At 32.9% G+C, this 23,066-nt stretch overlaps 1 protein-coding gene across 1 annotated transcript; it reads left to right on the top strand.

Moving 5' to 3' along the window:
- Window positions 1-1,114: 1,114 nt before the first annotated feature.
- Window positions 1,115-21,338, top strand: LOC108208143 (sterol 3-beta-glucosyltransferase UGT80A2). The gene is made up of 14 exons (XM_017378635.2): window positions 1,115-1,536; window positions 2,414-2,529; window positions 3,651-3,896; window positions 4,884-4,995; window positions 8,389-8,559; window positions 11,554-11,617; window positions 13,968-14,025; window positions 14,130-14,304; window positions 15,155-15,285; window positions 15,986-16,088; window positions 16,184-16,260; window positions 16,859-16,906; window positions 16,991-17,140; window positions 20,771-21,338. Exons 1-14 carry the CDS (start codon window positions 1,383-1,385, stop codon window positions 20,978-20,980), a joined length of 1,815 nt encoding a protein of 604 aa, XP_017234124.2. The 5' UTR covers window positions 1,115-1,382; the 3' UTR covers window positions 20,981-21,338.
- Window positions 21,339-23,066: the final 1,728 nt, after the last annotated feature.

The raw sequence follows: 23,066 nt of genomic DNA, 5'->3' as shown, positions 1-23,066 counted from the left end.
GCCCTTTAAATAAGGCACAATTAACATCCTCAATTATGAGGCACGGTTTACGCCCTCAATTATGAGACTCAAATAACGCTCTCAATTATGAGGCACAAATAACGCCTTCAATTAAGGCACAATTAACTGCTACGCTATCTATCTCGCACACGACTGCAAAATCATAACCTCATATTATGAATCGATTACTCAGCAGGCACAAATCAAACAAAAAATTTAATTAAAATCAAACAATTCACTATAATCAACAGCAATTAATCATAATTTAACCAAACAAAAAGAAATTCGTTCAACTGGAAAATAAACGAATGAAAGACGCATACGTTTCATCTTTGACGGTGAGATTGAGGAGCACAAGAAGCTCGGACTGAGCGGACTCGACCGAGTCATAACGGAGCATATCGACGAGCAGTATCATTTGAAAAGAAAAAAGAAGATAAATATATGTGGACATGGAGTTTGAATTTCTAACATGTCAACAACATTTGGAGATTTGGAATTGGAAACATTATTATATCTTATACGTAATACATACACTTGCATCTCCATCTCCGGACAATAATCCATCAACCCAAAAACAGATCATTTCCCTCTCCGCGCCTTGAAAGGACCAGTGGAGGAAGAGAGAGTGACTAGTTGAGAAAGAAAAACAAAGAAAGAGAACAAAGAAAAAACAAAGTTGGAAAGTGATTATGATAACATTCCGGACAATCCAACCAACATCAAGCATGAAATTAGTAGCATAACAAATTACTTTCACATAAGAACTATCCACGCTCAATATTCAGAACTATAAGTAATATTAACTGATTTTGGAGCAACAAATATCCCAAAATATGAATAATTTTTTGTTGTGAAAGATGAGCTCCGCAATATTTGTCCAAATCGATACGAGTCTTATGGATGCTCCAAAATATCATATAAATTTTTCTTAGAATTATAATTAAAACACGTATCAAGAAACATAAGAATATTAAAACATAACACATTTACATCCCAAAAATATATGCACTCAAAATACTATTCGATTTGACCTCAAAAAATTGGATTTAGATCCTATTCGAAAACTGATAAATTGAACAGAAGATGGGAGAGCGAAGGCAACAACAGTGGAGATGAAAATCTGGAAGGCTGAGAAACGTCAACCGGAACTCTGGAGTCAGACTCACAAAATAGCTTTTTTCATACCACTAGAGTTTATAGAGTTGTTTCAATGGGTAGTAATATTTTTGAATCAAAAGAAAAGGGAATGAGGGGTTTTGCACGTTGAAATGCAACGTGTCCATAGTCTTCTTTTACCATGCCTATCTCTTCGCAAAACGTGTCTTACCTTGGACTTTGTTTTCATGATTTGTGTCACGCAAATCTGAAGAAGCGCATAGATGAAAATTTACACATTAAATTTTCAGAGGAAAATGGCGTCCGAGCAACACCAGAGAATTCATGATCATGACGATGATAGTGAAAAGTCCGAAGTCTCGTCAATTTATATGGAAACTGCCGCTCCTTCATCTTCTTCTCCTTCTTCATCATCAGGTACTTTTGGCACTGTTATATCTATCTGTAATTTTTACTCGATTCGTATAATTATATGATTTCGATATCTCTTAACATGCATGTTTGTTTCTGAATATCTACAATTTACATCATCAATATAGGAAAATGCTAGGTACCCAAAAAATTATCCAAAAATTCCCAAATGATATGTGATTGACTGCATTCACTCCAATAATAATGAATCCCCAGTCACAATATTCCACATTTGTCTACCACATCATTTGGTAAAAAAATTCTGAAAAATATTTTGGGATACGTAGCATTACCCATATTAAAATGTTAGCATGCTGCAGTTCCCGACTATTCAGAATTATATAACTAATTAATGTGATAGAGTGTGGTCCGTGGTATTAGGCATTTCAATAAAGATCAAGGTTTGATACTAGTAAAAATATTTATCATTTCAATAGAGAAGATCAATGTTCCTTTACTTATGAATACGAAAAAAAATAGCTATTACTTATAATCAAGAAAGTATAAATCATAAATTAACATTAGAACGATAAACATTTAAGATAATTGAAATATTATAAAATAATCTACTTAATCAAAATTAATATTATTAGAATAGTTATAACAATTGCATTGTTTTAATTTCAAGGCATTCTGCAATTTCTGTTAAAGCCAACTTATTAATGTTCTCAGTTATGGAATTTATGCTAAAGGTGAGAATGGATGTCATTGATTTTATTCCAATACCCAAGCCTTTGTTGATGTTATAGGCTCAATAGTACTGGTTTTCTCGATAGTATTATGTAATTTTGTTAGACTCCACTGTACATAAGTCGATATACATTTATCCAGATTGTGACAGATATATATCCATATTTACTTATATATATTTTTCTCTACCCAGGGTTTTCTGACAATAACTTTATCCAACAAAACATCATGTCTTCGGAGGATTCAGTGTTGCAAACACCTGGGTCAGACAGTAGTCATATTATTCAAGCGGAGAAAGATAAAGAGAAGGTTTGTTGCAGGGCTTGTAGTTATATTATATAGTTCTGTTTATTAATTTTAGGCACTTACAGATTGTTTTTTAAAATCTTTTAATAATGGGGCTTAAATGTAGTTACTTATGCTGATTGGGTGAGTGAGAGATGATTGTCATTTGTGGACTTTGGTGTGCTTAAAGGCTTTAGCTCTCTGTTTTAAGTTACAATTATGGGTCAGTTCAGTTGGGTTTTAAGCAATACGCACCAAACCAAATGAAAACTACAGGTTTCAAGACTTCTGAAACCCGACCCAACCAACAGCGAAACACAAACCAACCAGACTATATCAGAGATTCAAATCAGGCTGGTAGGATTAGTAGATCCAGCAATTTTGAGGACTTCTTTCTAAGAGCCGCTAAAGTACTCTTGTTCTTCCTTAGACAGGAGCCCAGACAAAAAATTAAAACCCCATAGTGCCAGCCAAAATGCCTAAGAATAACCGATACAAACATTAGTGTTCTTTTTTCCCCCTTACTCCCTATTTCTCAGCAATGTGGAACATAGTGATGTTTAAACTGCCAACCTTAAACTCTCTTAAGAAAGAAATATATCATTCTTCTCAGACGCAGCCACTCAAAACTCTCTATATTCATATGTTTCTGGTGGGAAACACGAAGTTCTACTACCATGAACTTTCTACCTATTGATAGAATAAGAAGACTTCATTCCATCAATTTCTGATCATAAAAGATCCTGCATTCCTTTGACATTACAACAGTTACATTACAAGCTCTAGATTGTTTTATCATAGACTCATTCAATTAATCATATTGCTCATGTACTTCATTTAAAATAACTGAGGTTGTCTCGTTAGCATTCTAAAATCCCAGAGGTTTATCCTGGCAATTCTTAAAATTTTCCTCAAATACATGTCCAACAAAGTGTCAACAAGGGTTTAACAATTGACATAAATTTCTTTATATATTGAAGTACTGTTTGGTCATAATTTTTTTATGTTTTTTGCTATGGACATTGATTACTTTGTCCCACCCTTTTTAAATTTTAGAGCTTCCCTCTGTCTTGTTCTTTTTACTAAAATATCAATATAAAGTTACAACCTTCTATATTAATTATAATATTACAACTTTCTACCAGATTAAATGGTTGAGAGAATTTGCCGAAGTACAAGATGATGGAACAGTTGAACTTAAAGTTCAAGATGAAAATATCAAATCCCAGACCCTTGCTTTTGTTACTGGAGTTGTTCGCAGTGAAGCAACTAATGAAGTTAGTGTTGATGCATCAGAGAACCAAGATATACCTCCGTTGCAAATAGTGGTTCTTATAGTTGGGACAAGGGGAGATGTCCAGCCTTTTGTTGCCATTGGAAAACGCTTGCAGGTGAATGCCGATATATGTCGACCTATATATGATATATGAATGTTCTCAATTTTATCTTGTTTCATGTTAGATATTAGAAAATATTTTTTTTTAAAATGAAAAAGGACAGGCTTGGAGGATTAAACTTCCCCTTACTTTAAAAAGAGAAATAAACTACAATCTTGTAGAAATCGGGTTTCTTTTAGAAATTTCTCTCCTATTTTATTTTTATAATTAAGATGTGTACATTTAAGCGATATAATTTTGGGCTATTATAATTCCAGAACAGGTATGAATATTATTACTGATTCTGTAATTTAGAGAACTAAATGTAATGAGAATATTTATCTACTATAAATGTTAATTTATTTAATTGATTTATTTTATTTTTTTTGTGCACCTATATAACCTTACCAAGATATTTACAGGCTTTATACTATCAGTTATATTATTTTCAATATCATGTCCAGGAAATCTGTAATATAGATGAATAGAACTACTGGTATACACAAATGTCTTGGTAATTAGAAAAGATCTAGTAGAGGTCCGAGAACATGAACCCTTCAAGAGAAACTGTTAATCAAAGTTTCTATTAATCATGTATGTCGTTTGAGTAAAGGAATTGTGCCAAGTATGAAAGCAATTCTATAGAATGTCTTATAAGTGTGTGCTAAAATAGGCACGCTTGAGCAAAAATATCCCTGTATATATAATGTGTGTCTTGTTTACTATATTTTAGAAATTTAAGAGCATTATGAAGTATTGTTTAAAACTATATTTGCATACATGTCCTATACGTGGTATCTATACTTGCTACATGAAGAACTCACACTTTGATCATTATCTAAAATCGTAGCATTAAAACATGTTCATATCACTAGCTAGGTTCACATTGGGAGCTAAGTGGAGACATGTTTGTGCCTTATTTTGATATATAGTTTCATGCGTAATTAGATGCTACACAAGCATACATTTGAAAACTAAATACGATGGACCTTATGTTTGCAGGATTATGGTCATCGGGTGAGACTAGCTACTCATGCTAATTTTAAAGATTTTGTTTTATCGTCTGGGTTGGAATTTTTCCCTCTTGGAGGAGATCCAAAAGTCCTTGCCGGATGTGAGTGGCATATATGTTTTCTATATACCCTCCTCGAGCTTTATATTTGTAGCATGCTTTATTTCACTTTTCATATGCTTACAGTTTAATCAATGATGAACGACATTACGTACCAACAACATGGACATCCGATAAAATACTCATTACCAAAAAAAACAAAAAATTACACATAGAAAAGTAGAAATTTATAGTGCAAAATCTTTCCATCATATGATAGACTTGCATACAGGAGAAATTCCAGATGAGATCCAAATTTTTATGCGCAAAAATCTACAAAGCTATATTTGGCATAATTTTTATGCGCAAAAATCTACAAAGCTATATTTGGCATACTGCAATGGGGTTTTTGAATTGGGCCTATTTGAAGGGTGATGAACACTAGGTTTGACGGCATGCATGCACCCTCATGTGGATCAACTTGGGCAGAGAATGTTGTTTGGATTTCCATCGTTGAATGAATGGAAATGTTGGGCCAGGTCCACATCCTACTATATCTTGTATAACATGGAGACTACATCAACATTGAAGTGAACATATATCATCACATTTACATAATTAGCCAAGTATATGGCCAGTGTCTCACTTGGGTTGCTTAGGCAAACCTCATAATTAGGACACGAGATAACTTGAAGACCTCTTTTTAGAGTTGCTTGCTGAGAGGTTCCTGGAAATTGATTAGGATTAATAATTCACTCTCTTACTTTATTATCCAGGCAGGTGAACGTACTCAGAGAGTTGAGGGATAAAAGTTATGGAGATGAATGGCGGCATTCCATTCTAGAGACCAGAGGTCCTACTAGGGGATGGGGCTCCCTCGGGGGTAAACTTAGCCACAGATGACGTCATTTTGAGAAAATAGCTATATACCTATGTTTTCTAGGGTTTATTGAGGTAATTACTAGCCTAATGTTCTTTTAGGGCAAAAATCATAACTCACTTAGGTTTATTGTTCCTCAAGAACTTGTATGACTAGATCCCATATAAATTGGGGTAAGTACACACACATTGTATAGGGACCGACTCATACCTAGCTAGCTAAGGAAGGTACATTGTTTTTTGATCAATCCCACCATTGTTAACCACCACCAATGATGGACCTATAGACTTTTTATAGGAAGGGACTAACTTTTTAATATTGGCCCTGTTTGGAAGTTAGAGGTTTGGGCAAATATTTGAGGTGGTTTAGAGGTTCGACCATTAGAATCCGCTAATTTTAGTGTTTGGGAGTTAGCGGATTGAAATAGAGGTTTGGGTCCAAAAAGCTAATTTTGAAAAAGCTACTTTGAGGAGTTTTTTGGATTAGAAGTTTTGATTTGTGTCAGAAAAAGCTAATCAATCAGCTATTGACCAAACAGTTTTACGAGAAACAGCTAATCCAATCTGCTAGTCAAAACATCTAATTCAATCAGCTACTCAAAACATCTAATTCAATCCGTTAACAGCTAACCGCTAATCCCCAAACAGGGCCATTATATCCTTGTATATAACAAGTGTAAGGAGGATAATTTGGTTATTTGGTTGGTTGTTTAGTATAGTATTGTAGAACAAATTTGAACTGTTAGATCTTATTATTTGATAAATGGTTGAAATTACATGATAATAAAAGATATTTATGTATAATATTTAATTATAGAATAAAAAATTATTTATCAATGTTCTATATCAAATAGAAGTAGGTTTTGTAAATAAAATACGTCCCTTTATACAATACATTCCTTATTCTTTTTATGTTCTAAACAAAATTGAGGTAGGTTTTGTAAAAATCAAATGAAGTTGGTTTTGTAAAATTGAAATAGAAGAAAGTTTGGTAATTGAATATCGAGCTGGTTTTGTTAGTGTTAGTGATGAAAGTCAATTTTTACCTTTTAACACAATTTATACAATAGAACAAAAAAAATTGTATGATAAGGATCAAAAGTGTTTACACTACCATGACAAAAGTGTTTTAACTGCCACGAGACATGTTATAAAAAATTCACCCAAAAGACCAAACGCAGGAAGAGGGTAAGTATAATGGAAAATGCAAAAAAATGTCAACATGATGGGTGATGGGTGAGTGATAGTTGAGAAACAACAATATGGGCGCAATACTATAGACTTTGGAGGCCTAGTACGTAAAAACTTCTAGAATATATGTAATATTTAAAATCTGTAGGTAATATAGGGAAGGATATCTATTATCATGGTTCAGTTAAAAGAGCATTCTATATTTTTTTGTTGTATAACGACAAGCTATCTTGTAATAGTAGATTTTGGTTTTTGAAATATAGAGATCGCGTTTTATATTCTTCTTTGTGAGAATTTTAATGCTATTTTCCCCAAAACTTTAACTTAGCCCCATCTATATATTTTGATGACTAAAAAAATGATAAATGGTTACAAATAGCCTTGCAAACAAGGGATATAAGCTAGTGTAATTGCAGTAGCGGAAAAAACAAAATTACTGAAAAAACATTCATTTTAAAATAATAATATAGCATTAAAAACATATTTAGAAAAAGAAAATCGACAAAATAATTGAAGTAATTTAATTTGAGTGAGTGATATACTTGGTTTATCCAAATGGACAGGTATATGAAGAATTGTATACAATTGTATCTGAATTGGTCAGCTGGAAATGAAATGAGCCTGAGTTGCAACTAAAGTAGAAAAATAAAATATAAAATACCGACCCAACAAAAGGATGTAGAGAACGGAGGTAGAGATCTCAAGATTTATACTCATGCAGTCTAAGTCGGACTGACCATGTGCCTTCATGCCTTGTTCATCCTCTTGAGGGAAAAATAGAGGGAATAGTCCCGGAGAAAGCTTACAAGGGACTTAGCGTATAAAGTTGGTGAACCCTCAGTGGGACCATCTTGAAGTGGAGAAACGAGGTCATGAGCCCTGCTGGAAAACAAGCCCAAGGGGAGCGGCCCCATGACTAGTGACCCCGGGGTCACTTCCTTTCCTGTAGCGACCCCTCCTCCGGGAGGGTCTAGATCATCATTGTTGGAGCTAAAGCCTTAACTATGGAGTGGCCTAGCATAATTATGAGCCCAATGCACTTAGCTTAATATTGTTGTGAGGCCTTGGCGCTTGTAGTCTTCATCAAATGAACTAGATTAGCCCACCTTGGTGATCCATATTCAAATGTGGGTCTGTTGACGCCATGCCAATTTTGGCCATAACAGTTAGTTATAATAAATCAAAAATCTGCTTAGCATTAAAGGTCAGTTATATATATAAATTAACTTGTAAACAAAAGGGATGATAATTTGTAAAATAGCTAGAGACTGTGCATATTTTTTATTTGAACAATGAACTCCTGATCCAAGTTATTATCTGAGCTTTAAAGAATCAGCCATAATTGTTTGTGTTGCATTTTGAATTTTATTTTATGATTTCATGCAGATATGGTGAAAAATAAAGGGTTCTTACCTTCAGGACCTTCAGAAGTAAATATCCAGCGCAATCAAATAAAGGCTATAATATTCTCTTTACTTCCTGCATGCACAGAGCCTGATCCAGAGTCTCAAGTTCCATTCAATGTGGATGCTATAATTGCCAACCCTCCTGCTTACGGTAAATTAATCTATTAGCTTTATCATTTGCTTATCTATTCATATATTTATTCCCTACACTTAATTTGTTTGTTACAAGTACTCGGCAGAAATTGTCGAACAAGGATATATGTCCTGTCCTACTGTCGTATTCGGCTATATTTTGAAAGTTCTGCATCCTTTTCTTTTAAACCTAAAATGAGTGCCGAGTGTCCATACCCATACCCATGTTGAGTTTCAAGTTTCCGCCACGGTTACCCGAGGCAAACTGAATAGACCGGGTAATGGAGCATGGCTTTTCTCTCTACTAAAACTACAGACTCATTTGTTGAGTGTTTATAATTGCAAAGAACATAAGGGTTGCAATGTGACTAGGATATTGATTGTTATCAAAGAGACATACATAAAAAAAGGGGAAGATTGCAAACATAGCAATGTTTGGGCCAGATATTAATCTTAGCTCATCATATTTTTATTTGATTGAGCTTCTCCTTAGGGTGATATTATCTTCTCTTGGTCACGTGTGTATGTTGTTTGTGCTAATATATCTGGTGATTTCTTACTATGTCATAATTTATGTTGATTAGGCTACTTTAACAAGTTTCAATTCTGAAATGCTGTTTCAGAAGTCAATTCAGTCAATTCTGCTTAGAGTTTGAGATACTACGATATTGTGCTTTAGGAAAAACCTACAGTGCTATCAAAAGTGTTCTATGAGTTATTTTATCAAAGGTGCATCCCAAAAGTTTTGTTATAAAATCATCTAGCTTAAAAAATTCCTTTTTATAAGAAACTTAAATGTTCCTCACAAGTTAACTGTCGAAGTACACTAGGCTGGCCAAATACTTCTATCTGGTTCCATTATTTTAAGTGGGACCTTTACATGGCATTTGAATCTCAACAAGGTATGGGGCAGGCCTTTTATATGTACGACTCATCAGTAGCTGCCATTTTGCCACTTTAAGAGCATGTCCATGGTGGTTCTAATAGGGATGCAAATGCAGGGAAAATTAATTCATTTGTCCTGCAACTATAGGCCATTTTTGGTCTAGGTTCTTGCACTAAAAAAGAAATCTTTTCAAAACTCTTACTTTAAAATTTCGTATTCGCGTCCCTCTGTCTATTTTGACTAACATCCGTTAGTCTTTGCTCAGTTGGAAACTTGGAAAAAGAAGAGAAATGTAATGTATAATTACATGGCACCTAATGTCGCAGGTATGTGGCCAGCATTCTCTTGAGGTCTCCTAACATCCTAATTATTAAGTAAATTAGGGTTGAGATGTGTGATAGGGTATGTACTGGTATGTATATATGTATGATTTCCAGTGAAATAGGGAAACAAGAGAGATAGATGTGAGGATGTTGTGTGTTTCATGTGTCTCATAAGTTGCCACGCAGATACAAATTACATTCTTCTTTGTTTTTCCCATGTCGGCGAAGAGTAATGGACGTTAGTGGCTGAAGGGACGTGAATCAAAAAATTTATAAGTTTTAGTGTTAAAATTTTTCTTCTTTAGTGCAAGGAACTAGACCAACAACGGCCTATAGCTATAGTTAAAGGATTAGCAAATTAATTTTCCTGTCTCTGTATTATAGAACTGAAGAAAAATTCAACTCTAAAGCAATGCTATTATAGCACCCCAAAAAAAAATTCCACTCTAAAGCAATTCTGAACGTTAATAAAAAATAATCATTTTGTCATGTATTTTTTATGTCGATCAAGAACAAAAATAAACATTTAATTATCTTACTGTTCAGTTCAATATTAGTTGATGTATTGAAGCATAAAGTATGGGAGTGATATTTATGATGGTGTTAGTTCTTTATTATAATTTTTTTTTTAATTGAGGAACACTTAGTGCAGGCTTTTACCATTCTCCAGAGGATAGGATAGAGGGATTTAATCAATAGAAGAAATATTCAAGTTTAAGTGGTTGCATTAGAGCCCGACTTAAATGTTGATAATTAAATGAAATATGCAAATGAAGCAAAAGAGATATGCATAGTCAAATGTTTAATTTATTTTTTCTCTATTCTAGATATGTAGGAACGGAGAGAGATATTTATCGAGCGAACTTATGTATATGGTTATATATCTTCTGCATAACAAAAGAAGAGGGTGAGGCTGATGCCTCTTACGTAGAGAGAAGATTACCTTAGTCCTGTTTGACATGAACGTGAACTGATGATTAGCTAATGAGGATAATTTCTACCATATAAAATCATGCATATGATCTCCTCTTAGATGCATAATATGCAACCCATGCCCAAGTTGTCAATAAGTTGACTGCCTAATTAACTAATGAATGTAGTACTTGATCTTCTGATCTGAATCGTGGCTATTAATAATAACATTATTGGTCTTTTGTTGATAGTGCCTGCATATGTTTGGTTCCATTGTGCAATGTCGGCAGATGCTTTGTTATTAGAACACAATGCATTGGTGTGATTGACGCACGTTCTAAGCTTTGTTATCAACTTAAAACATCATTTAAGTGGTCTGAGTTCTAAATTTGTTATGCTCCGTATGATCCAAAATTACTCAAGTACATTAACCCAAGCCATAAAGTATCCCTCAGTATAAGGCTCCCTTTCATTTATAACCAGTATGTTCAACCATTTTTCAAAAACAACCAGTTTTTTTCGAGTTTTCAAAACTAACTAGTTTAATGATTTTCTGAAATATGTTTAATATTCTAGATGGAGCATATAAGTCATATAAGATATAACTGTCCACACCGGGAAAATAGTGGTTCTATGAAACATCAATCCCTTTAAGGGAGCAGCATAGATATACCTTATTGTAATGTATAATAAATCGTATGAGTTTAAGAAGGTCATGCATGTATATGCTTGCAGCTCCTACTAATTATGCAATGTGCGGCCTTGTGTATGAGACTTTAGATGTTTCTTGTCTTGAAAGTAATTGATCTGTGTTTGTACATTTGAATTTTTCTTGTAGTTCTTATACATGCATATTTGCAACGCAATACTTATCGGGAAATTAACATTTCAGGACATGTACATGTCGCAGAAGCACTCAGGGTACCAATCCATATATATTTCACAATGCCATGGACGTAAGTTCTCTTGTACTCTTTTTACAATCTCTTAAGAGAGTTGAGGCTTGTAATAATGGTTTCTTTCTTCTAGGTATTAGTTTATAAATTAATTTATTAGTAAATAATCTAATAAAGAAAATTTTAGAAGTTTAAGCATTTTCAAGAGTTGAGGCTTGTAATAATGGTTTCTTACTAAGGTTTTTCTTTTATGAGCAATTTGGACATGTCATTTGCCGTGCTTTAACTTACTATTTAAAAAGTGGTGAAATTAAGGGCAAACAAATTCTCAAAAAAACTAATAGCTAATATTATTTTCAAAAGGCGTAAGTAGTTGAGTAGATATTGTAGTTTATATGTAACAAGGCAACTTCCCAACCATTAACAAGTTTGAAATTCTATATTGCAATAATTATGAGGAAACAATTAATTCAACTGACTCTAGCTTATTCCTACATTTGTGGTTGAGGAAACATTATATTAGATATTCTTCTTCTAGATAAAAAAAGTTATTGTCGTTCATAATTAAATAAAGAAAAGTTATGAAGCTTTTGGGATGTACGCAAAAGTATTCGTGTGGGCTCGGCCCAAAGCGTATAAATTGTAGACTGATGTGGAGTTATGGCTTGCTTGCATCTCAAGAAGTGATATTAGAGCCAAATTGCCAAAATTTCGGAAGCTAAATTTTGGGGATTACATGTGATAGTTGTACGATGTAGGAGGCTCTTCAGTTTATGCGGTAGCAATACAAGATGTGAACAAATTTATCGTACAAGACAAGGCATTATAATTTCTTGTTCTTGCTTTGAAAGGAGGATTGTTAGATAGTGTCAACTGAAGCACCACATTGAGTAGACCAATAAACATCATTACTATGGCCTTCAGGATGTGCCAAAAACAAATCGTTTGATCTAAAGTGGACAGTATCATATTATTAGAAGTTATGGCTTGCGGCCAAACAAGTGGCCTTAATACTGAAATATATATACTAATCCGTGCTTAAGGCCAACTAGCAAGTTATCATGAATTTGTTTTGCACTTCTCCGTGAAAATCTCATTCTAATGGAATTAATGATAAGAAAGATTGTGAAATGTTTTTTTTTAATGTGGGACTTGAGTTGACCCCTAAAGGATCCACAAGACCGCACACACAAGTGGACCATAAAGCCTTTTGTATCAACCTCACTACTAAATCAAAAACAATACTAATTTTTGTTGGGACGCAAGGAAGCCATAACCAACAATAGTATAATATTGTCAACTTTTGGGCAAGCCCGCACCTTCTTGTTTTTTGACACATCCAAAAGGCCTTATACTGTTGAAGTTTATTGGCTTATTGGCTGCTTATTATATATACAAGAGAATTGTCTTTTATCTCCTCGATGTGGTACTTGGAATGACATCACCCAACAATCTTCACTGGCAGCCAACAATTTCACTGGCGGCCATGAACACCACCGTCGGAGGACTTCCCATCACAAATCACCCCAACAAATCCCTAATTGTGTGTTGATTGTGAAGGGCCTCCACATCATACAACTATAGCCAATTATTGAAAGGTCCAATTCCCAAACCTTTTGACTGTTGCAATTATTCCCAAGGTCCAACTATGGACCTTTTGACTCTTTATACTACTTGTTGGACATGTCATAATTCTACAATAGTATGACATTGTCCTTTTTGAGTAGAGTCTACTCTGGGCCATGTTGCTTCCAGTAGAGTCCACATGAATTTGGTTTTGGAAACATCCCAGAAGGCCTTGTACTAATAGAGTTTATTGGCTTGGCTGCTTATATACAAAAGAGTTGTCTATCGATCGATGTGTTACTTGGGTTGACACCACCAACATGTTTCTTGGTAATATAAGTGCTCATGTTAAGTTAAAGCGCACTGCCTATACATCTGACCCTTTCAGCGTCTATTCAGCTATCAGGTTTTAAAAGCTGAGAATTACAATGTTGTGTAAACATTAAATCAGTTCAGGGAGTAACCATTTGGTACCTTAAAAACCGATATACAACCTCTATTTTTGATCGGGCAGGGCCATGCATATGTTGGCTAGGGTAATTTTTTAAATATAACTACCAAACATCAACTTGAGTACCCCATGGCAACCACATGTGTATATTATCTAGTATCACTGCTTATTGTGTAGTTCAAATGATAACACGCATAAGATTTTCACCTATATACTATACTGAAATAATTCTGGTACTGTACTTATTTTTATGGCCTCTGGTACATTTAATTTCTTGAGGGGAGACATTTTATGTTCTCTTTGGTGAAAGTTATAACTTTCATGAAAACCAATTTACTATGAGTAAATTATGACCATTATTCTGTTGTTTCTAATGTTTTAATATATGTGCAGCCCTACAAGTGAATTTCCGCATCCACTTTCTCGTGTTAGACAACCAGTTGGATATCGTGTAAGCTATAGCTCGTATAGTTTATTATCTAGTGAGTTTGGCTTTGTATCGAACTTAGTTATGGTGGCATACTAAAGACTGATTAACTTTGATTACTATTGCAGATATCATATCAAGTTGTTGATTCACTAATTGAATTGGGGATGCGCGATATGATAAATGATTTTAGAAAGAAAAAGTTGAAGCTAAGGCCTGTGTCTTATTTAGGTGGTTACAATGATCCTCAAGGTGTTCCTCATGGATATATTTGGAGTCCTCATCTTGTTCCTAAGCCTAGGGGTCAGAACTTGAACTACTTGGATCCATTACTTTCTGATTGATAGGTTGTGTGCTAGGAATGACTGACCAGTATAATAATCAAGAAATTCCATGTACCCGTAATTTGTGCATAGAATTCTTTTAAAAAGCATAACTGACATGTCTATCTTTACTACCAAGATATCTGCAACATGTACCAATCTGATGGAGATTATATTTGTATTGACAAAAACGTAAATGATATGAATAATATAGGTAATTATATATTGGCATCAGGTTATTCTTCTTTTGTATGCTGAAAGCAAAATGTTAATAATTCAACATCTTTACAGTATAGTGATCCTAGCTGGTATGTGAAATGTGATTGTGACGTGGGTTTCAACTCTCCCTCTCCAGGGTACGTAATGTATCTATCATCTACTAAAATTAATAATCTTATTCAAGCACCTATTGCTGGTTATATATATTCTGGATTGGTTTGCAGAAAACTTTATACTTCACTTTGAAAAGAACAGAAGGAAAAAAATATGTTGATGTGTGAAATGTGTCCAATCATGTTCTATACAATAATCCCCTATGATCCTTGCTCCTAGACCAATGAAAGGATGAAATAGTATACATGTATGACATACAAGGAACAACTAATGTGCTAGTAGTTTCGATGCACGATGAATAGAAGTATAGTTTCACTAATTTTTACCTAACATTTACACCATATGTACAAGGCTAGACTTTTCTGTGGCTCATGTCTATAGTTAGTCAAATCATTACAGTTTTTGTATCACTATCCAGCAGTGGGCAGCTACTGTTTTTGCTAAACCATTTGTGTATATATATGATTCTTATGTGATTGATATGTAGTGATCCGCAGATTGGGGGCCTAAGATTGATGTGGTAGGTTTTTGCTTCCTAGACCTTGCATCTACTTATATACCTCAAGATTCACTCGTGAAATGGCTTGAAGCTGGGAGCATGCCTATCTACATTGGATTTGGTAGCCTTGTAAGTTTTAATTTTCTCAACTTTGTTCGATCTGCGGTAAATGGATTTTTACTTTAGGCTAAGCTATTTGTAGTTATTCTCAGATGGGAAAACATAAAAATAATGTGGGGGTCAATAGTGTAGAGAGCAGAGAAAGGGATCGGCAAAACTGAAATATAGACGGAGCCTTCAAAAGGAGAAGACACATATATGTGCCTTTCATATTTTTTAGTTTTAAAGGATCTCTGACTTTTTCTCATCACTCACTGTCTGCATCTCTATAGATGATTCTTAGGAAACTCTATTGACGGACTTAAATTTAGTCCCTCAAGTCCATTAAGGTGGGTGCTTATGACTGAATTCAGGCACGGATATAATTTGTGTAACTATGACGAACTTGTAATTATTTTTAGAAGACAAAGGTCCTTGTTGTAGATGTTATATCTGAACTTAATGACAGTTTCTGACATCAAATCTGGTTTTATAGCACAACATACTAAATGTTTATGATTCAAATAGCTGATTCATCTCTCCCTCTTTCTCTACCTCTTTGTCCTTCCCTCTTTGTACATGCATGTTTATCTTGCACGATTCAACAAATGAAAAAATGTATAACTTAAATTATATGCAGATTTATGTCATAACAAATATTTATGTCATTTATTTTATGTGTATTCAATTGGTTTTCAAGTTTCTTATATTCATAAATATTGTTGATCAGCCTATTCAAGACCCAGAAGGAATGACTGAAATAATTGTTCAAGCCCTGAAAATGACGGGACAAAGGGGTATTATTAATAAAGGCTGGGGTGGCCTTGGAAACTGTAAGTTTTGCTTATGTAGTTTATGGCGTATCAAACATTGTTACTCTGCAAATGTTAGCTTACAAAGAACTTGATGTCGTTATTTCGTCTCACAGTGGTTGAACCAATGGACTTTGTGTATCTATTGGATAACTGCCCTCATGATTGGTTATTCTTGAAATGTGCTGCTGTGGTAAGGTTCATTTTAACTCAAGTTCACTGCAATGGGTGCTGAAATAGTATTCCTTGTTTACGTTTTTATTTTAACAGTAGTACACTAGAGGGATTTGAAGGAACTACGTATTCAGTCTCACATCATGATAAAAATGCACGAAAGAATCTGTAGTGATGAAACAAAAGATTTAGTTGATAAACTGGAGCTCTTCTATGGGTATACTATACATGATAATTAAAATTTTGTAGTTAGAAAACAGTTAACGAAAAGTTCCTTTGTGATAGAAACATATAAATCCTGGTCAAATACCAAAACGCTGAGAAAGCAGGCTAATACAACTGCTCCTGTTAATTGATAGAACATTACCTGGCCATATGTAACATAATTATAGAATAATATAGGAGTAGAGGCACACAAGTAATTGGTTGTAGAACTAGAAATTTCTAATGTGGGAATAAAAAATATTCAAAATTTTCCTGGAGAATTTAGCGAGAAAATGAACTACACATATTAAGTAGGAACAATTTGAAGTTAGTATTTTGAGTTTGTAGTAAGGTAATTGAAATGTTGTTACCTGGATTTTAAAATTTTGAAATTAATGGCTTTCTCATACAAGGTACATCATGGAGGTGCTGGAACGACTGCTGCTGGCCTCAAGGCTGCGGTAACTATTGTTGTTTTCTTATTCAGCTACCAATACCATATATATTTTATATAATTGATTATGCTCAACTTCAATGTGAATTAGTGTCCAACAACTGTAGTACCCTTTTTCGGAGACCAGCCCTTTTGGGGAGAGCGGGTCCATGAAAGGGGAGTAGGGCCAGCACCAATTCCAGTTGATGAATTTTCACTTGAGAAGTTGGTAGCTGCCATTAAATTTATGCTTGAGCCCGAGGTATTTATGAACTTTAAAAATCTTGAATTCTTTCTTCACTGATACTCTATTTATGCATGTACTTACTGATTTAGAGGTTACTATCAGGTAATTGAAGTATACATTAGTCTTAGACGCCTTACTTAAAATATGCAGTAGTACCATTTACCATATTCATTAATAATCATGTAGTCTAGCAGTGTTTTATAAATTATTAACCTCTTTAAGTTATGGTATTAATCTCTCAAAGGTACGGTCCCAACTTGGACCAATGTAAAGTTTAACAAGTCAATAAACTAAGAAGATTATAATCTTTTATTGGATTTATTCCTTTAAAATATAAATTAGCAATCCTTTACACTTACATATCAATTTAAGATAGTTTAGAAATACATTATTATTGAGTTGTTATATTTTTCTTCAAACTTGGATTTTGTTAGATCTTATTCCTAATCTTTTTGATAGCAATCATAGCATCCAATACCTCAACTGTTTTGTTTATCGTTTATGAACTATATCACTACATAAAGAATTATTCATGCTTAAATTGCCATATTACTTACGCTTAAGTAACTCCAAAGCCATTGTATCATCTTTTATTTTAATCAAAAACAGTGACCACAGTTTATTAAATTTATGCCACTCTGAACATGAAACACTTCGGCCCTGCTTTCAATGACATCAATTTTGTTGCAATACCAATGTCAACAGCAGGTTTTAGAGAGTTTTTTCATGCTCCTGGCTTCTATAGTGTAAATTTCACACACCATTGAATACTTAGATTAAAATACAATGTACAATAGTAATCAATTGTAAATAATTAACAAACAATTATTATAAATTGTACCAAGAGTATGTGCAATGAAGTTTATTATTAATTATAGTATATGAATGGTACTAATTCAATGAATTTAAATGCTTAAAATTGAATACATAAATATATTTTTTATCAACTAAGATTCACTCTTTAAACTTATACTCCCTCTATTCTATATATGACTTTTGACTTTTTGGCACACATTTCAATGTGCATTGACCACATAGCTAAAAAAATTAATTTTAATTTTTTTTAAAAAATATTGATTTAATATTTTTAGTCATAAAAAGAATTTAGAAAATATCGATTTTTACTATGTGGTCAAAGCTAAGTGTGTGCCGAAAAGTTAAGAGGCAGATATTCAAGAACGAATAGGGTAATTATTAGTTTAATGATTAGTTGATACCTCTTCAAATTGATAAAATTTTGTAACTCTAAGATTATAAATTTATATAAGATTTAGTGCATTTAACAATGACAAATAATGAACAATAGTTATTAATTGTATAGTATTCGCAATAATTTTTATTAGTGTACATAGTACAAGAATTGTACTAATTCAACGAATTTCATGCTTAAAATTTAATACATAAATACTTTTGTAATCTATTGATTTTTATTGAGAGAAAATAGGAGAATGTTATGCCAAGGAGAATGATTTTTATGATCTCATGTATATTTTGAATACATTAACTTGTTAAACATCCCTAAAAGATAAGATTTCTAAATTCTTATTACTACTAACTTATTTATTCTAATCTACAACTAATTATAATCCATATTCAAAAGACTTTGAATTAATAATCTCAACGCTCCTTAATTTAAAGTACTAAATATTTGACCAAAGATGATGTAACTCCCATCATCATTTGCTTGGTGGACTTCTCTCCACAAACTTTTTCTAAGTGCACTTCTGACCAATTTCAGATGTTGATGCACTTCTCATCAACTTACAACGTTTAGGGTTCTTTTCTTTTAAATAGCTCATTTATCCATATGGTGCACTTCTCACAAACAATTCCATTCTATTATTTCCATGACCACATGTGCCATGATTTCTTCACACATCCGTCATGTGCTTATATTTTTCCTTTCATATGTGAACGTATGTTTTCCCTTTCCTCCTCTTGAACCTCTTAGTGTCCTCCCCCGAAAAGCTTTATCATCACTGTCAGAATCTTCAGCATCAAAATATTTGATGGCACCTTCTCTTTTTGTTTGTTTACTCATGAGCAGGTTATTGGTAACGCCCGGTTCTTACGATTCAATCGAACTCAGCTTTGATGCCATTTGTTGTTTTTTTATAGAAAGAAAAGAAGACAATGTTATGCTAAGGAGAATGATGTTTATTATCTCATATATACTTTGAATACATTAACTAGTATCTTATAGGCCAACACATAAGGATAAACATCCTAAAAGATAAAAGATAGGATTTCTAAATATTTATCACTACTAACTTATTCATTCTAATGTGCAACTAACTTTGTTTATCCAATAACTAATAGAGTTAGGTTTTATGGAGTTCACATTTAAGCCGGAGTATTGGAGTACCAATCATAATTTTTTTGTTTAATCATAAATAATAAATTTGATTATCCAAATTTATATATAATTCATCATTTATAAGTAGTCTTAAACATAATTATCAATTAATCATTAACACTTTCAACTTTAACAATCATTAAGATCATTGTTTTGATTATAATTTATATTGTAGAAGATAATGTCCTACGATTTATTTAAATAATTGTTTTACATTTTAATTACAATGATTATTTGTAGATAATAATCTACAGGTTGTCAGATCTTTACAAATATTGTAGAACAAAAAAATTAAAATGAAAATGACTAGATTATATTTTATCCAATTTTGGACTCCAAATACTCCAATATTTTGTGGACTCCATAGAACTTGGACCATGCCAAACAATTTAAATAATATAAAAACAATTCAAATAAAGGAAATTACCTTGTATACTGTTTTTTCAATCTTATTTTCAAAAATACTACCTTCTCCAATCTTATTTTTAAAAATACTACCTTCTCTAAAATCTTTCAAAGATGAGGTCGAAAATGACATTTGAAAACTGGAACTTGAAATCAGGAATTGCAGTTGCATATATGGGTTGCATATCCAACCACCGTATTTTTGGAAAATATTTTAGAGAAGGTAGTATTTTTGAAAATAAGATTGGAGAAGATAGTATTTTTGAAAATAAGATTGAAAACTTGGTTATGAATAAAAAAAGCCCTTCAAATAACTTCGAATTATTAATCTCAATGTAGCTACTTAAGATTCACTCCTTAAATTAATAATAGTTATTAATTATTGACTAATTAGTACCTTCCTAAATTAATATAAATTTGGAGTCCCAACATTATTAATTTATAGAAATTTTATTGCAATACAAAAAATAGAGAAGGAAACAAAACGAAATCATCCTCTTCTATTCTTCTTCGTTTGTGTAGATTTGTGATGTATTAGGAAAAATGTTCTTCTGCTAAACTAAAGACTTGTTGCTAACTAGGATATTTAGTGTTGAAAAGTCCATGATGACTTGAGATTAGGGAGTCATTGTTTGGCAAATTTTAATTCAATTTAGCAAGTTGAATTTAGTACCTAAAAACAAGAGGAACATAAGATTTTCCTGCACACCAAATTAATGAGTGTCCTTGTCCACTCCTCAAAGTACACTGGATTAACAAATATTCCAAGTTCTTATGATGAAGGTCCTTAATTGTGAAATTTCAAAGCCTTGTAATTTGTAATATTTTATAGCCTCCAGGAGTCCTAACACTTCTGAAAAATAATTCTTATAATCTGTACATAGGTTAAAAATCGTGCACTTGAACTAGCCAAGGATATGGAGAAGGAAGATGGAGTCACTGGGGCAGTTAATGCTTTTCATAAACATTATCCTGCTAATAAGTTGGTCGCTCAACCGCCTATTCTTTTGCGTAAAAAGTCCAGCAAATTCTCAGTGAAACAGTGTTTTGGTTACCGTTCTCGATCTACACATAAACGTGATCTCGGTTCTTAGGTTGTTGAAACGCAACCTCTGGAGGTCAGGTAGTTAAACGATACTTTATCCTTGTAACCTCTCTAAATAATGTTCCTGATGTGACGGTCAGCACCCAGCAGCGCTGGACCAAAAATTGTTTTACTAGTACCAAGGGTGAATGTCTAGCCTGCAAAAGAGCAATATCCTTGTATATATCCAGCTGTATGGATGAAAACATGGTAGAAGGATGCTTGCCCGGTCCGAGGTTGGAATGAGGAGAGTGCTTCCTTACTTTACCGCAATTTGAATGTACATATTGAACTATTAAAAATACTAGCCTTTAAACCGTGCGAAGCACAGACGGTTATATAGTTCGTAATTTATTATTTTCATATTTCGTATATCTTCATATGTGTGAAAAAAGATTACATAATGATTAGTGTTTGTATTAAAATAGAACGTGATACAGTTAAAATGAGTTATATGAAAGTTCTTGTTCAAAAAAGATATTCAAAATTATATTTTTGACATTATTATAATTTCTTTTTATGAAATATTATATGATAATGTATTATCATGAGTGTTTTTAGTATTTGAAACTATTTAACAATGTAAGAGTTGTAGACGTGTAGGTGCAGAAGGAGAGTACCAAACCAAAAATTATAACTAAATTTTGGACTATAAACTATACTCATGTTAGGCCTGTTATAGTTCCTTTTATGAAATATTATATGATAATGTATTATTATGAGTGTTTTTAGTATTTAAAACTATTTAACAATGTACGAGTTGTAGACTTGTAGGTGCAGAGGGAGATTACCAAACCAAAAATTATAACTAAAATTTTAGAATACAAATTATACCCATTTTGACTTATTATAGTATAGATTATAGTATAGATAAATATCATATTTATTAACAAATACTAATTTTTTAAAAGTAAAATTTATCAAAAAATATGCTTTTCTCTTCTTTTTTTACATGTCAATTTTGATTTTATCTGCACATTATTGGTTGTTTTGACTACATAATTAAGATTATTATTTTCTTCTTCTTTTTGACATAAAGACTATTATTTTCAAATAGTGCTTTTCAACTAAAATTTGGGTTATAAAAAATTAAAATTTACTAATTTTAACTTTACTATCTAACTACGCAAAGATGTTAAAAACGGAATTAACAAAAATGTGAATCAGAAAAAATTGGTTGACGACGAAATATTAATCAGAGATATATTGGCAACCGCGAATTATTTGATTGGAATGAAATTTGGAATGAGCATACTTGACAATAAGAATCATTTAAAAAATAAACGCATCCGTTTTGTGGCAGAACATGATTATATGAATCATTTAGAAAATAAATGCATTCATTCTGTAACAAATCTTAAGATCAATTAGGATCGACTCTAGTTCGTTTAGAAAATGAAAAAACATTAAAATTGACTCTAGTTGGTTTAAAAAATGAAAAAAGAGGGGGAACTAGATATTACATACTCCCTCTGTCCCATTTAATTGTATACATTTCTTTTCAACTGCTCGACACGCATTTCAATGCTCGTATAAAACATAGTTCTGTAACTTATTTTTGAGATTTTCTTTTTCTAAATAAAAATATAACATCCAAACTTTAATTCAAAAAAAGAAAATTTTAAAAATAAATGACACAACTACATTTTATAGGAGCATTAAAGTCCGTGCCGCGTCCCCGTCCCCCAATGTATACAACTCAGGGGGATGGAGGGAGTACAAACTTAAGTCTGGCGCAGCTGCCAGCCTCATCAACAGTCCTATCTCTTCCCCCAATGTATACAACTCAGGGGGATGGAGGGAGTACAAACTTAAGTCTGGCGCAGCTGCCAGCCTCATCAACAGTCCTATTATCTCTTGTCCAAGCTTGGAGCTGTTTTTTCTCTGGCCCAATTTGAAAGTGTGTGGTGAAGGATAAAGGGTTGTTAGTCTTTTATGAATATAGTTGAATTTGATCATTGACGGCTTTACACCACAATGATAGTGTAACAGAAATTTGGTTAGTTACTCATTGTATATAACAAACTATGAGGCTTTCTTTCTCTGCAAAAGTAATATACATATTCTCCGCATTTCGTGAGTGTATACATCTTGTT

Source organism: Daucus carota, chromosome 2 (assembly GCF_001625215.2).
Source record: "Daucus carota subsp. sativus chromosome 2, DH1 v3.0, whole genome shotgun sequence".
Lineage (NCBI taxonomy): Eukaryota > Viridiplantae > Streptophyta > Magnoliopsida > Apiales > Apiaceae > Daucus > Daucus carota.
The sequence above is the reverse complement of the archived record's forward strand: the minus strand, read 5'-3'. Positions and strand labels throughout refer to the sequence as shown.